Raw genomic sequence first — 14,466 nt, 5'->3', positions numbered from 1 at the left:
GGGGGTGGGTCCAGCTGGGTGGGGCAAACCGTGAGCTCACAGGCATGAGTCAGTAGGAGATCAGCCATTGGACCAGAGGGCAGTGACCTCATAGAGGGCTGACATCAGCCTGCACTACAAGTTCCAGAGCCCCAGGCCAGAGGCTCAGACCTGAACACACCTTCGTGGTGGCAGGTCTCTCTGGCTGAAGCTGATACAGGTGAGGGAGAATCTGATTCCTATTTCTAGTCGCAGGACCACCCATCTTATCTACCCATCCCTCCTGCCCCATAGGTGCCACACCCCGAAGCTCTCAGATTTGGGCTAAGCGGTGCAGTTGGGCCCCTATCTCTTCTTGGTCCCCAACCCTTCTTCATGGTTAATGACTTCAGGGCTGTGGCCCTTCTGAGTTACAGGCTGCAATTCAGACCCAGGTCACAGGGCCCTGGCACACAACAACACAGGACTAACTTTGGTGTAAGAGCCAGTTGTGATCTCTGCCAAATCTTAGCCAGTTCAGACCCCCTGCAATGTTTGAACTGGGGATGAAATCCCTAGTTGTGCCCTTTGAATGGGTGGGAGCTTTGATCCCCATATTCCCCTGCAGCTCTGTCCATCTGTCCAGCTGTCTGTCACTCTGTGCTTGATCCCCAGCGGCTGAGACATGGAGCAACCCTTTCATTTTCAGTGCAGCAGCACCGGAGTTGGACCGCTGCACATTGAAAAAGAGCTCCCCCCCACCCTTCTCTGATGTCCACAGGGGCCTTTCCACCCTCCATTACTTCTCCCTCCTCTTCTCCTCCTGCATCCCCTAGTCCTACCCCTGGTTGTGCAGAGCAGCTGTGCTTGCTTGAAGGGATCTGGGGGACTGGGAGGGCTCAGGTGGGTGGGCAGGAAGGAGAAGGCTTGGGCAGGAGGAGGAGGGGGTGAGGAAGTCAAGCATGTGGCTAGGCACTCTGTCTCTGTGCCTGACAAAGGCAGTGTAAGTGAGAGGGAAGGGGGCGGTGGAGAGACACTTTTGGGGTGACCTTTATTGGACCAGGTGTCAAATTTGGGAGAGGTGTTAAACAAGGACACAAGAAGGGCACCTGGTGCCCAGAAACTTCTCTAAGCAAAAAGCCTGTGACAAGGAGAAAAACATGGCAGAAAAAATAGAAATTAAAGTGGGGAATCATTTCCCAACTATATGGTTCGTCACAGAAAAGATGTCCCTAAAATCACCTTGATCCTTGCATATTGCCCACACCACCATGGTGACAACAGTACTCCAACCCTACTGGGAGGAAGGATACGGCCTTTATTCAAATAAGTCAGGTGTAGCCAATCATGGGGCAGAGCATTTGATGCTAGGAGACAATGGCCAGGGGGTTGCTTAGTGCAAGGTGATTGTGACCCAATGGGCTGTCCACGTCTCCGGCTACCAGTCTAGAGAGAGGTGTGGGGGGAGGGGGCACACTTTATGAGTACGGCTCACGGAAATTTGCTGAGGGTTTCACTCGAGTGACCCCAGGGCCCTGTGCACACTCTCTGCCCCCAACAAGCCTGACCTCTGCTTTGGGGTCCCCTTCCCCTCTCATTGTGCCTTTGCAAAGGCAGGACATGGCCCATGTTGATTCATCAGCAATACACTCCACTGTAACAGTTTGCCAACCTCCAAGCTCTGGTTCACAAATGGTATTAGAAACTTCTTGGAATCTGTTCAAAAAAGCAACAATCCTTTTAGCAAAAAGAAACCCGGGTAATGCGGGGAGTGGAGCAGACACTGATTGCAGGAAAAGTGATAGTAACCCACTGTTTATGTGTTTCTCAGCAGATTCAGCCAGGGTTTTCACGGAGTACAAAACACTCAAAAACTTCTCAGAAAAAAAAAAATTCAGATGGATGGACCTAAAAAACGACACAGCAAAAAAACCCACAACGTGCTTTGTAAAGCAATGAAGGTTAGAAACAAAGCCATAGTACAATTTGCATATATATGTGTAGCTATCATATATACCTTAACAAGACAAGTGGTAAATGGCTAGAGTCAATAGCCTATGGGTCTGCTGGCAATTCTATCTAGACGGTCACAGAGAAGTTGATGACTGCAGCCCCTATTTAACAAGATGCACGTGCCTTATTTCAAGCATGTCTGTGATCCTGGGGAGCTCAACAGGACTGCTCCATGCTTGCTTCTTAGCACAGTGCATCAATGTTTGCAGGTTCAGGGTCCAACGCAGAGCCGACTGGGCCCTGGTGGTTTTTAAATTTGATGAGCAGAGTGCTACAATGCTCCAAGGTCCTGATCTCCTGGTATTGTCTCCACTGTTGCATCTGTCTTTTCACTGTCTTTCCAGTAAAATGGTTATGTACCTCGGGCAAAACTCTGGCTACACCAAAGTCACTGTCCAAATTCCCATTTAATTCAGTAGGGCCAAACTTTTACCCTTACTCACCCCCAGAATTGGGCTTTTATAGCAGAGCCTGCGACACAAATTCCCAGATCTGCAAGCAGTTTACACTCAACAGTTCGGACTGTCCTAGACTTTACTGCTTTTCATGTCAGGTAACCAGCAGCCTCGATTTGTGCCAATTGCTAATAAAGGCACAAACAAGAAAAGATCCTCCTCCCAGGTAAGAAGTCAGGGCATGGGGAGATGTCAGAACTGGAAGATGACCTGCACCTACCATGACATGTATTGTTGTGAAGGACTCGCCCGCCCAAATGGCATCATTTACCACAATCTTCCACGCTGTTTTCGGAAACAAAGGAGCAGGATATAATGCTAGAAGATGTGTGGTGTTGGGATGGGTTGTGTGACAGATACCCTTTACTTAACACCACGGGAAACAACGGCGTGACCAAACTACCGAAGGCACTACAGCCCGGTGGCCACAAATTAGTAGATAGTGGAACTGGGTCAAAGCTGATAAGTGCAAAATGGGGGCAAAACTATTTTCCTCCTGCCCTGGCGTGAGGGTGCTCATTAGCAAAAGCCTGTGCCATCCTTGAAAAACATAAAAGCTGCACAGCAGACAGTGTTTAGATGCCTCATTGCGAGGAAGAGCAGGGGGTGGCACTGCCCAGGCAGAGCACAGACGTCGAGTTTTGGTAGGAGATGGATTAAACGTCTACAAATTAATTGATTCTTTTTCCGTAAGGAGAAGCCAGCTAGCTGATAAGTGCTTTCTCAGAGGAGGGGGCTTGGGTGAAAATTAAGTCATCTCTCAGCTCCTGTGGGGGAACCCTGGTCCTGCCAAAATCAGCTACAAACCTCCCCTGGCTGGCCTTCAAGATGGTCAGCATTTTCTTCCATGGTTTTCATGTCGGCCCTTCAGAAACAAGCTGAGGGAGAAGCAATGCTGACCCTAGTTGGTCCTTCACTGATCTTTCCTGAACTGGCTCTTTCTTTATTTCCTATATTTATTCTGTTAGGTTTTATCCCACCCTGACCCCAGCGCTCTTTGCTGCACGGGCAGAGGGTCGGACTCGGTGATCGGTTGAGGTCCCTTCTGACCCAAGCATCTATTAATTGAGGTCACTTTTCATGGGGGGCTATTATTATTTATCCTAAAAGTTTGAATTGCACCCAGGAGAGCGCTTTTGTCCTGTGCAGAAGGGAGAATGAAGGAATTAATTAACACTTTACTGCCCTTTTTCATTTGTTCCTGCTACAGAAAAACAAGACCAAAGAAATGACCGATGCAGTTACAAATATAACGACATGGTTTATGGATGAGGTAACAGATATCATCTATCCAGCCATAATGGAATATGAAGAGAGAAAAATAACCGAGAGAGATATGAGAGACAAGGAAGCCAGTGCCAAAAAGTGTGTCTGCACAGGCAGAAAGATAACACCCGGCAGCTCACCAGGATGTGGGAAGAAAGGGAGTAGAGGAAAATTAACCTCACTTTTTTCTCAACACTCACCTGGCTTGTCTCCAGGTCTTGGCAGAGAGGTTTGGGAAGACAATCTTCCTGAGACTGAACCGGCAGCAGTACCTCCTCGTCTGGCTAATCATCTCTCCCGTTTGCGCAGGGAGAGTGTGTGCAGCGCTGCTCAGCTTGAGCATCCCAGGCAGACTTTCCAAGCTGAGCGATTTCCCCGTGGCCAAAGGTACTTTCAATACAACCTGACACAAAAAGATGGCCAATTACAAACCCATCTCATTAAGGAAGATATTTCCTCTGATGTCGCACAAGATCGCCCTAAAACAGGCATGCTTAGAAAGTTATTCTCACCGATCAATGCCCAGGAACAAGCACTCGGTTCTGGGGAACAGGTCCAAAGGGAAGGGCAAATGCCGCGACAGGTTCAGGTTCCTGAGCTTGCAAACCCCCACTCAGGGGGCATCAGCAAGGTGTGTTACCATGCAAGAGCTCTGGGGCTCAAACCTTCTCCATCCCCCCAGGACATACTCAACAAGCCAAGGACAGTCCGATCCAGCATGACCCTACCCCAGCTCGGCAAACAGCTTCCGAGAAAGCCCTGCTTGTCATCGTGCAGGAAAATATTCCCTGAAGAGGAAGCACCACTGCCAAGATACAGCATTAAGCCTCAGCACTGGCACTCACCTGCTGGTATCTGTGCCGATGCCTTTTTCCACAAAACATATGATGACCTCATGAACAAACGTGTTCCTTCCCAAAACTTCCTTGCTCAGGACAGTGTTATCCTTGGAAGCGATCCTTCACGTTTCAGTACAGAGCTGGTTGATTCAGTGTTAAGTAAGCTGTCCGGATGTCAGGCCACAGCCCGGCAGCCTTTAGAGGATCAGAGTCTCTTCCCTGACATAGATACCTTGACGGCCCAAATTATTCACTCCAGTTTGTCTGACCTTCGGCATGAAAGTGCTCCTAAAATCACAGCTGTTGAAAACAGGAAAAGCAATAGGAGTGTGTCAGCAGAGGGGTTAAGTGTTTTGCAAAGGAGAGAAATTACTGATCACCAACGCTTAGCAAAAGCACCCCCTCCAGCTCAGTACAAACCTCTAGAGCCTGGGAAAATGGATGAGAAGCTTTTTGAGGATGCTACCAAAAGCACCTCCCAATGCCAAAGTCCCACACCATCTACTCCGGAGGTCTGGCTCAGATATTTGGAAGATATAATCAGCAGGCTTTTCTCTGATATTCTCCCTGCCGCCGCCAGCACATCTTCCCCGAAAGAAAAGAAAATGGAGCTTGCAGGTTTTGACTTGCTTCCTCTGAAGGTAATCAGACAAGTGATGGCAAAAATCTCTGAAGACGACGACTCTTGTAGCCAGCACACTGACCATCTGCATGCCAAAGAGGATGCTATGATTCAAACCACTGCTGATTCGGTTTACAACAAGCTTTTATCACAGTTTCATTCTCAAGTCAGCATGCAGAACTGCTTAAGAAATGGGTGCCTGGTTCTTTCGGAAGCTCTTTGTGACTTGGTCTTCCAAGAGGTTTCCAGGAGTCCACTGCAGAGCTCTCTTTCTGGGGAATCATCACTTAGCCACCGTGCCGAAGCAGACAATTTTGTTGGAAATACACCCAGAGATGTTTCTGAGCCTCTGGAGAACTCAAACACCGTACCATCAGACCTGAGTAAAATAGTTCCTCTTATCATCAAAAAACAAGCAGGAAATCTGTCCATGTTTTCATCCCTCTTTCCCATTGCGGAGATGGATGCAGAAAAGACTTCATTGCTGAAGGATGCAACTGCTGGCAGAAGCTCACAGCACCAGCGACATTTATCAAGGGCCGAAGTGAGCACACTTGCTGAGAACTTGGACCAGGCTGTGGAAGAAGGCCTGTCCAGACATCAAATCAGCCTTGTGCCGGCTACAGGGGAAGAGCCACCGCGATGTCCAGAGCAGGAAGGAGCACTTATTCCTGGAGATCGAAAGTACTACCTGATTATACCACAACAATCTGGATCTGAGCAAGACCTGTACAAGGACGTAACAGGTTTTGATGCACATCTTCCACAAGACGTGGTTACCGTCATAATTGAGGAAATCTCCAATCGCCCCCTTTTACAGGTGGCGAGCGACCGACTGAGCCAAAGCACGACAGACCCAGACAGGCTTGCCGACGAGGCTCTTTCCCATGAGTCTATTAGTGCAGAGTCTAAGTCATGGCGTGATGAAGAGGCAGTCCCAGGAACAAGTGCAGACAAGACCCCAACAGGGACAGAGGAGTTAGCCACACTGAGAGCTCTTCTGCCCAAGGTGGACCTCCTCGCACAACTGGCAGCTCACTACACTGAAGATGAGGAGGGAGAGGAGAGGGTGGAAGATGACCTTGAATCAGAGCAGCAGTGGGAGGAGGAAGAAGAGCTGCAGCAGATCAAGGAGACCACTCCAGTCAAATCCTCTGTGCATTTGTGGAGCCCGTTGGGTTCATTTACGGACACTGAACCATCAAGGTAACTTTTTCTGGCAGTGCAGCGAGAGTGGGAGCTGTGGCGGAGGGGGATAATCTGGGGTCTCTGGACAGAGCGGTCCCTGCATTAGACTGGGTTTGGTATGAAGGTGCACAGGGCTCTCCCCCACTCTCTGCTTGCTTCTAACCAGAGCTGTTCACTGATGCAACACAGTAGGACCAGACAGTGTCACGGACTCTGCACTTCCTACACGGCTCATTTACTCTGCCACCATCTGTGCGCTTCCTCCCCATGCCCAGATCATGCTCCACAGCCACAGCTGGTGGGAGGACGTGTTCAGCAGAGGGGCATTAGAGCAAGGGCATCTCTCCCAGCTACATCAGCTGTACATCCAGACTCCACTGAGAAAAAAATCCTTTGTGAGGCTGGGGGCCTGTTCTTGGCCCCTCCAATATTTTCACTGGCTGCTTCCAGCTGTTTAGTTTGAAGCAGTGAATGTTTCCTGCTGTGGGAGGGGAGACCTTCCTGGGTGCATCTGTCCCAGAACACATGGGCATCCCTAGCAGCGTTGTCCCTGGGGCAGCGCTGGGCCTACAGGCAGGCCACACCTGGGGGTTCTCCACTTCTGACTGCGATACAGCTAGGACAGGGAGCAAGCCTGAGGGCGGTCTGCCCCTGCTTACCAGAAGGGCATTAACTGGCATGCCACCTTGCCTGGGAAGCAGCAGACATGGGTCTGAAGTCCTACCAACCCAGAAACAGCTTGAACCTGCTTCAGCTTTTCCCAGCGCCATGCTCTAACCACTAGGTCATAATCCAGACCTTGCTTAGAGCTTTCCCCATCTCTCCTTTCCAAGCTTGCTCCCCTGGCAGCCAAAACAGGGAGGTAAGTGGGGATATGAGGTGGTCCAAGGTTTTATCCTGGTTCCCAATGCGAAGAAGAAACCCAGGTGTTATGTAGCCATTTCAGCCACCAAACGTGAAGCTAAGTTCAAAGGGCGGTCCTATTCCACTGCTGAGAATCACAGTCCCAAACTGCATTAGGGGGAAGCAATGGCATTTCACAGGTGAACAGTACATTGGACTGGGCCTACGAGACCTGTGAGATGAAGTGTGTCACCCAAGGTCACCCAGCAGAGCAGTGGCAGAGTCCCAGGCAGCTTTCCAGCCTCTACGTCCCCAGCCATGTAGTATTTCAGCAGGACAGTGCCCTCGCCTCCTGTTTCTAAAGCACGTCTTTGTGCTGAACACGTTGTCAGTGTGGGGAACAAGAAACAAAGATGAAAAATAGTATTGAAATGCTAATGTTACAGGCCTTTACTCCTGCTCGTCTCTAAATCCAAATGACTCTTTCCTTTTGTTTTTAGTGTGGCTGTTGGAGGACTATCAGGATCACTAGAAGCACAGACATCGCTTGAATGTATGCAATTTGCATTTTTTGGGGGGTTTCATTTATTTCCCTTAATGTCTCTACAATTATCTATCACTTTTTTCATTCCTTTCATATCAGCGACCATTTGGCTGGTGAAAAACCGTCTCCAAATACACTAGTCTAGAGGATAGTTATGCTACCCATGTGGGGGATTTGTCCAGCACAGACTTTTTCTGGCAAAGGGAGTCATGTTTGAAAGGGAAGCTCGTCACACCTTCCCCATGGTTTTCCTTCTGTCTGGCAGTTCCCTGCACAAATATCCCCACTAACAGCCTGCACAATGAATCTGAATTTGCACCTGATCTGTGGGTGTGGAAGAACCAGCTCGTTCATACAGCATCCCCCACGTGTGCATTGCTGTTAGGACAGCACAGCGGGGCCCTTGCTTCCAGGAACTAGGCAGTATTCAAGCATGCCCCAGAGGTAGCACCAAAACACATGAAAACAGAGACAAACCTGCTCCAGAAAAAAAAGAGAGCATGCACTGGTTCCTCCTAAGCAGTGGCCATGCCTGTGTGCTTCAGCACTGCACCAGGGATCGCCGCAGTGAGGGCCGCAGCATGAGCTCTGCACAAGCTGTCCCTCCCCTGCAATGGAAATCAGGTGGCGTGTGTACATCAGGAGGCTCAGCCAGGAGCGAGAGCTGCCTGGATCCAAGCAGCATCGCACCGCCGGGTGGGGATATGGCATCAGGCGGGGAAGGCAGTGTGCGCAGGACCAGACACAGTGCACCTCACCGCACCCCTCCCTGCTGGGGCACAAGCGGCCGAGACAGGCCCGTGGGCACAAAACCTTGCAGGACACTGCTTTGCAGTGATGCTAAAACAACACTAGAAACATCAGTCATGAAAGTGGAAATAAGTCCCAGGTGAGCTGAGTGTGCATGTGCCTTGGTTTACAGGGATGTCTGTGGACACGTGGCTGGCCTGGGACAGAGAAGACTCATTAGACACGGCTGTGGTAAGGATCCTGTCAAGCCTCGGGTAACAACCCTGGAACATTGGCCCACAAAAGGTCTCTTGGCTTCCCCAGCTGACCCCTTGCCTTTCGCAGGCTCCTCACTCTTTCATTCACTTCTGGTATCTTTTCCATCATCTCTACGCAGAGGTTGCCTCTAGCCATGCAACAGAGTCTGTTCCCCAGCCCAGTTGCTCCAAACTTGCTGTCCCTGAAGTCAAGGAGTCTTTTTCCACTGGTTTCAATAGGAGTAGGGCTGAGTGCCTTTTCCTAATCTCGATCCTAACAGCAATTTGAGCGTGGGCCAAAAGCACCTCTATGTACAGAAAGTTTCTAATTATTAAAGGCTCTTAAATCTTCCAGAGAACGCAGTGACTGGAAGATGCATCTGGACAGATTCGTTCGAGGAATACGGTGCACCCTATTTTCTTGTTACACACCAGCTTATTAACCGCAGGAACAACTTACCAGGGCAGCGGTACGATGAATTGTCTCTCACCTGAGGTCCTGAAATAAAGGCTGGGTCTCTGTAAAAGAGAGGCTAGAGCATGACCTGAAATGAAGGATATCTGTGCTGCCTCCCCTCTGCTCAGGCTGGCTGGTTGTGCAGGATTAGTGTGGAGCATCTTCCCTTCCATGCAATCTGCAGCTCTAAGCCCTACAATACAATGGGTAGCTGGGGTCTGCTCCCTTAGTGCTGCTCACAGCAATGCCAAGTGCCACACTTCATTGCTCAGCTGTGTTACCAGATTTGCCCATTACTTTGGGGTGTGCTCATTTATTAGGAATAGTTTCTAGTGTCTTGGTGATTCTGTCAATGTGCTGCTTGTGTTACTATATGGAGCTGTATCTCTCCCTTCTGCAAGCCCTCACCCCCAATGGAGCTATCTTGCAGGACTCAGTCTCAATGGGGCTGGGTTCCTCCAGTCACCAAATCAGTCATACACACACAAACACACACAAATTAACGTGACACACCTGACCCGGCTGGGTTGATCAGCACGGACAGGCTGACACCCTCATATGCCAAGAATCAGTTCATAAGAGCAACAATACACTGCAGTCAGACACAACCACACAGGTGAACAAAATCCCTCTGAATCCGGCTAGGTGTCCAGTTGACACCCTCATGGGCCAGCATTCAGTTCATAGGGGTATGTCTGAGTCAAACTGGGTCAATCAGCCTGTACAAGCTGATCCCCTAATGCGTTTCAAACTCAGCACGTCCCAATCTTTGGCCTCTTGGTGAGCAGACCCCACAGTATTTTTGGGCTTCACAGGGATCTTTAGCTTAGGTAAAAGAAGCGTTGCTGCAGAGCATGGGAGCAAAGAGAAGCAGAGAAGGAAAAATATACCCAGTTACTACCAGTTTGACTATAAAAGTTATTTATTGCTAAGCATATGAAATATATAATGGCACTAGTAGTAATAGACATGCAAAAGAAAAGCAAACACAAACAATTACAGTACTACCCTGGTTTCACTAAGTATTTGGGGAAACTTAGCTCAAGCTTAACTGATACAGTTCAGGTTCAGAAGTTTAAGCCTAGAGTGAAAAGAGAGAGAGAGTGCTGGGATCTCACCAGTCCAAGGTACTTGGGCTGCAAAGCTGACAGGCATAGTCCTTGAAGGGAGATGATCTGTTCTTCCAGCGTCCCAAGAACAACAGGGGATAGTGTCAGCACAGGAGTTTTTCTTCGTTCTTTCTCTCTTCTTTCTTCTGCTTTCTTCTTCCTCCTTCTTCTTCTTCTCTTTTTCTTGAAACACACAGACTTTTTTGCAGATTTTTATACTCTCAGTTCAGCTGCTTTGAAGCATCCTTAATTGTGTAAATCATTGTCTTTTCTATTGACAAGGGGTTATCTGGTTTGGAACATCTCAAGAAACTGATTTATAATCAGGAAAGACTTAATATTAGGGAGTAACCAAATACTTGGGAGCCAGCTTGAAATTCCTATGGATGGCAGATATACTGATGGGATATCTCATGGTTTCTTCAGAAACAATAGATATCTTGCAGCATCAGGATTTTGGATTTTTACTTATTGTGCACAAGCCTCAGCTTAGCATGACTTTTCCAGATCTTACTATAGTCTTTTAACAGACTTAAAGCAATTATTGGGGTGTTCATAACCTTTTGTGGAGAGGACTCCCACCAGTCGTCTCGGGAAAAGTATGACAACACCAGTGATTAGGGCTCCAACGGGCTGGACGCTGCGATGAACCCTTAATCATTGTTCAAATGTTGCCCATACCCCCTCTGACTCGGTCTCTTGCCTCTGCATTCCCTAACCCGGCAACCAAGTTTTAGTCAATCAAGTTTATATAGGCCTCCCATAGTGGGACCGGGGAATGTACGTCCCGAGATGTCTATTAAACTTAGAGGTGTGTGTGTGTCTGGGGGGTGAAAAGTCCTTAGTAAATCCAGATTAGAACTGGTCTGATAAATGCTGAGCTGGGTGTGTGTGAACATGGGTTGGTTAACATTTGGAGCACAGATTCCCCATCATGCAGTGCTCCCCTGCTTCTCTGGTCCCAGAATTCACTGCAGTCTCTGCTTCAGGCTTTCTGTTCTCCATCTCTCATGTAAATGAATGGTCATCTGGTTTCATCTCGGATGCAAATGAGACCTAGGGCAGTTGTTTCACTCTTGTCACCCTTATCTTGAGGGTCTTAGGTGTGTCTCTCACTGCATCTTAATCAGTTTCGTTTAGGTAGAGGAGGGGAGCGGGGGGGTGAGTCCTTTGTGAGTCATACAGACTGCATCCTGTGCCAGGGTTGCCCAAGAACACACAGCGGAGACGTAACAGGTGCCACATCCAAGAATTAATTGTGGGGGTCGTGTAATACTTCCTGACCCCGGCGTTGCAAGCCCCGCCACCCTGGACACGCACAGAAAGGTGCAGAGAGGAGCTAGCAGAGCTCTTCAGGTAGGGAACGGAGGGTGGGCAGCAAAGGCAGCAGTAGAGCTACCAAGCATTTTCAGGGTGGGGCTAGTGAGTGCAGCTGGAGTAAGCAAGAAAAATCCTGAGGAGCGCGGATCAAACAAGACCTGGTCTGACTTTTCTTTTTTCCCTCTTTCCATGGAACAGTTCAAGACGCCATCTGAAGATGCTGGACCTGCCGTACCAGATGACATGGGGGTCAACACAGGTATGCATGGGGAAGCGACACTGCCTAAGTTAGGTGATGTGCTCAAGGTCACGCAGGAAGTCTGTAGCGAGGCCAGGGAGTGATTCAAGGCCTCCTAAATCTGCATTCATTGACCTCCCAGAGACCATCATTGCTGACCTATCTCCCATCTCCCATGCAGCACTGCAGGAAAGAGATAGTTAGCACCTGACCTTCAAGCTTGAAAGTCTGCAGAGCTTGGATCCAGTCACACTGGTGATCAGTGCCCCATCCTAACACACACCTTCCTAGCACACACGGCTTGTTCACTCTGTTTGTAGACGCCTTTGTGGCTAAGCGCCAGGGCTGAGTGATTACCGAAGCGGGTTGGAAATCCCAAGCTATTTCCCAGTACAAAATCAAATCCTGTCCACAGGAGAGGCTTGTTTCTTGAGGAAGGGCATTGGACTGAATGACCTTTGCGGACACCCTTGCTTTATTCTTCTATATTAATTGACTGCTCTCTTTTCTCCATAGCAGCTGGTGCCAATGGGCCAAAAAAACTGTCTTCCTTGTTTAACAACATACCAAATGCTTTGGCCAGAGTCCGCTCGCTCATGTCACGTTGCCTACCGCACCCCAGGAAATTTCGGAAAATTGCACCTGAGATTATTCCGCAATGTTAAATTTGTTTTAGGAAAAATATAGAGTTAGAAAAACTGGGGTCTGGTGGAGGCTGCTAATTGTAGTTTGAGAGTGTTTGCAACTTTATTCTTGTGTAGTCAGGAATCTCCTTTCGGGATGCGTTATTCCGGAGTTAAGGTGTGCTCCCAAGCGGGTGGCTGTCCCGCTGGAGGGGAGTTGGAGACAGAGGTCAGGAGCCAGCCCAACCAGCGGGTCTTGCCACAAAGGGCCAGAGCACTCCTTGAGACAACGTGGAGGTGCTGCCTAGCAAGAGTGGGGGATTAAAGCCAGCAGATAATGCCATTTGGAGAGGGCCTCATTCTCCACCTGCAATCACTGGGTCATCAGAAGGCCCTTGAAATCAGAGGTGCTGACCCGTCCTTCTCTGCACCAGTACAGGGAACAGTTGTCTGAGTCTTTAGCTACAGCGCCAGGGGTGGAGCTCAAGCTCTCTAAGCAGAAGAGCAGCGTGGCACAGTTGCCTGCAGGGAGCAAACACACCCAGGACTGAGGACCTGCTGGTGTCACTGACCCCTGCTCCCCCTTGGGAGCTCAGGTTCACCAGAGGCCACCTATGAGCTCCTGCACAGTAGCGTCATGGCGAGTGCCCCCCACACTATGTTACCATATCTCACTGCTACTGTGACGGGGCTTTTCACATAGACGTGCCCAGGGAGTGGCTGCTGAAAGGGAAAGTGAACAGGGAATGACCAGGGATTTTTTCCCCACTATTCCTGTCTTGCCCCTAGCCTCTAGCATTTAAGATCCAGGTAATTCAAATTCACAGGCTGTGCTCCTAGCTTCCGTGTCTGCCACTTGGTCACTTGGGGCACCTATAGACATGCCACCAGCCTGCTCTGATGTATTGTCCTTACCAGGGACTCGGGTTTTCCATTTCCCATGAAAAGACGGAGTTAACCCCAGATGTTATCTTTTACCAGAAGCAAACATGAATTTCTTGTTTTACAAGATAAACCCATGGATTTTGCCTGCAGGCTGGCCACAAGCATGGGCATGCATGTGGCCCCAGGCAGCCTGCAATCTAGCTGCAACAGGTAAAGGCGGGAGGGAAAAAGAGGGGGACTGAGGCCCCTATAAGGAGGGATCTGGGTAGGGCTGGGGCTGCTGCCCCACTGGGTAGGGGTTGGGGTTTGGGGCCTGGGGCTTCTCTGCTCCCTGCTGTGCTGGGTCATGTGGAAGGGAAGCAGGGAAGCATGGGGACTGATGCAGGTGATGCTTTGGGAGCTTTGATGGCTCCCTGCCTGGGGGCAGGCAAGCCCCATTGGGGATGCAGCCCAGTCTACAGGGGGGGACTGCCTCTTTCCCAGGCAAACTCCGGTGGAGTCTGGGGTCAAGGACATGTATTAAACACCCCTTCTCCTGCTCAAACTTCCTGCTGGCTGCAACTGTGGTCTACAAATCCCAGAGGCACCTGGAAGCAGGAAGAGGAGGTGATGAGCAAGCCCCAGCACTACAATGAAAGGCAAACCCCCACAGCCTGCACCAGTTTGACAACCAGGGAGAATCCCTTCCTGACCCTTGTGGCAGCCAGCAATGCTCCGAAGCATGAGAATTACCCCTAGTATGGCAAAGGCAGAGCTGTTCCTAGTCATCCCTGACAAGGCTCATCCATCATTTTCTTGAATATCTCCAATGAATGAGAGCCCACAACTCTCCTAGACAGTCCATCGCACAGCCTCACTAATGCCCTTTCACTGATGAGCTGATTATCCCAAGGGAAATCTCCAAACGTCATCTTGCTCAAGCAGCTCAGTCCAAGGTAGCAATGGGGTCACGATTGCCCCTCTGAAGCGAGTCAATTGGCCCCTCTCTCAGCTCAAGATTTAGGTGAAGAGTAAGACAGTGAATCCTTTTGATGACTGACCCAAGTAAATTCAAAGCTCAGAAGATCCTGCCATGCCAACCCATTTGCATCCTTTGCCTTCGATTCCTGGGTTGCAGTCA

At 49.6% G+C, this 14,466-nt stretch overlaps 1 protein-coding gene across 1 annotated transcript; it reads left to right on the top strand.

Moving 5' to 3' along the window:
* The first annotated feature begins 1,795 nt into the window (after window positions 1-1,795).
* LOC132244244 (fibrous sheath-interacting protein 2-like) lies at window positions 1,796-12,715 on the top strand. Its single transcript, XM_059715371.1, has 6 exons — window positions 1,796-1,919; window positions 3,637-6,359; window positions 7,685-7,737; window positions 8,651-8,709; window positions 11,799-11,859; window positions 12,355-12,715. The coding sequence occupies exons 1-6, from the start codon at window positions 1,857-1,859 to the stop codon at window positions 12,501-12,503; spliced, it is 3,108 nt and encodes a 1,035-aa protein (XP_059571354.1). The 5' UTR covers window positions 1,796-1,856; the 3' UTR covers window positions 12,504-12,715.
* The last annotated feature ends 1,751 nt before the right edge of the window (window positions 12,716-14,466 follow it).

Source organism: Alligator mississippiensis, chromosome 11 (assembly GCF_030867095.1).
Source record: "Alligator mississippiensis isolate rAllMis1 chromosome 11, rAllMis1, whole genome shotgun sequence".
Classification (NCBI taxonomy): Eukaryota; Metazoa; Chordata; order Crocodylia; family Alligatoridae; genus Alligator; species Alligator mississippiensis.
Note: the sequence above shows the minus strand (reverse complement) of the source record. Positions and strands in the feature narration are given on the sequence as shown.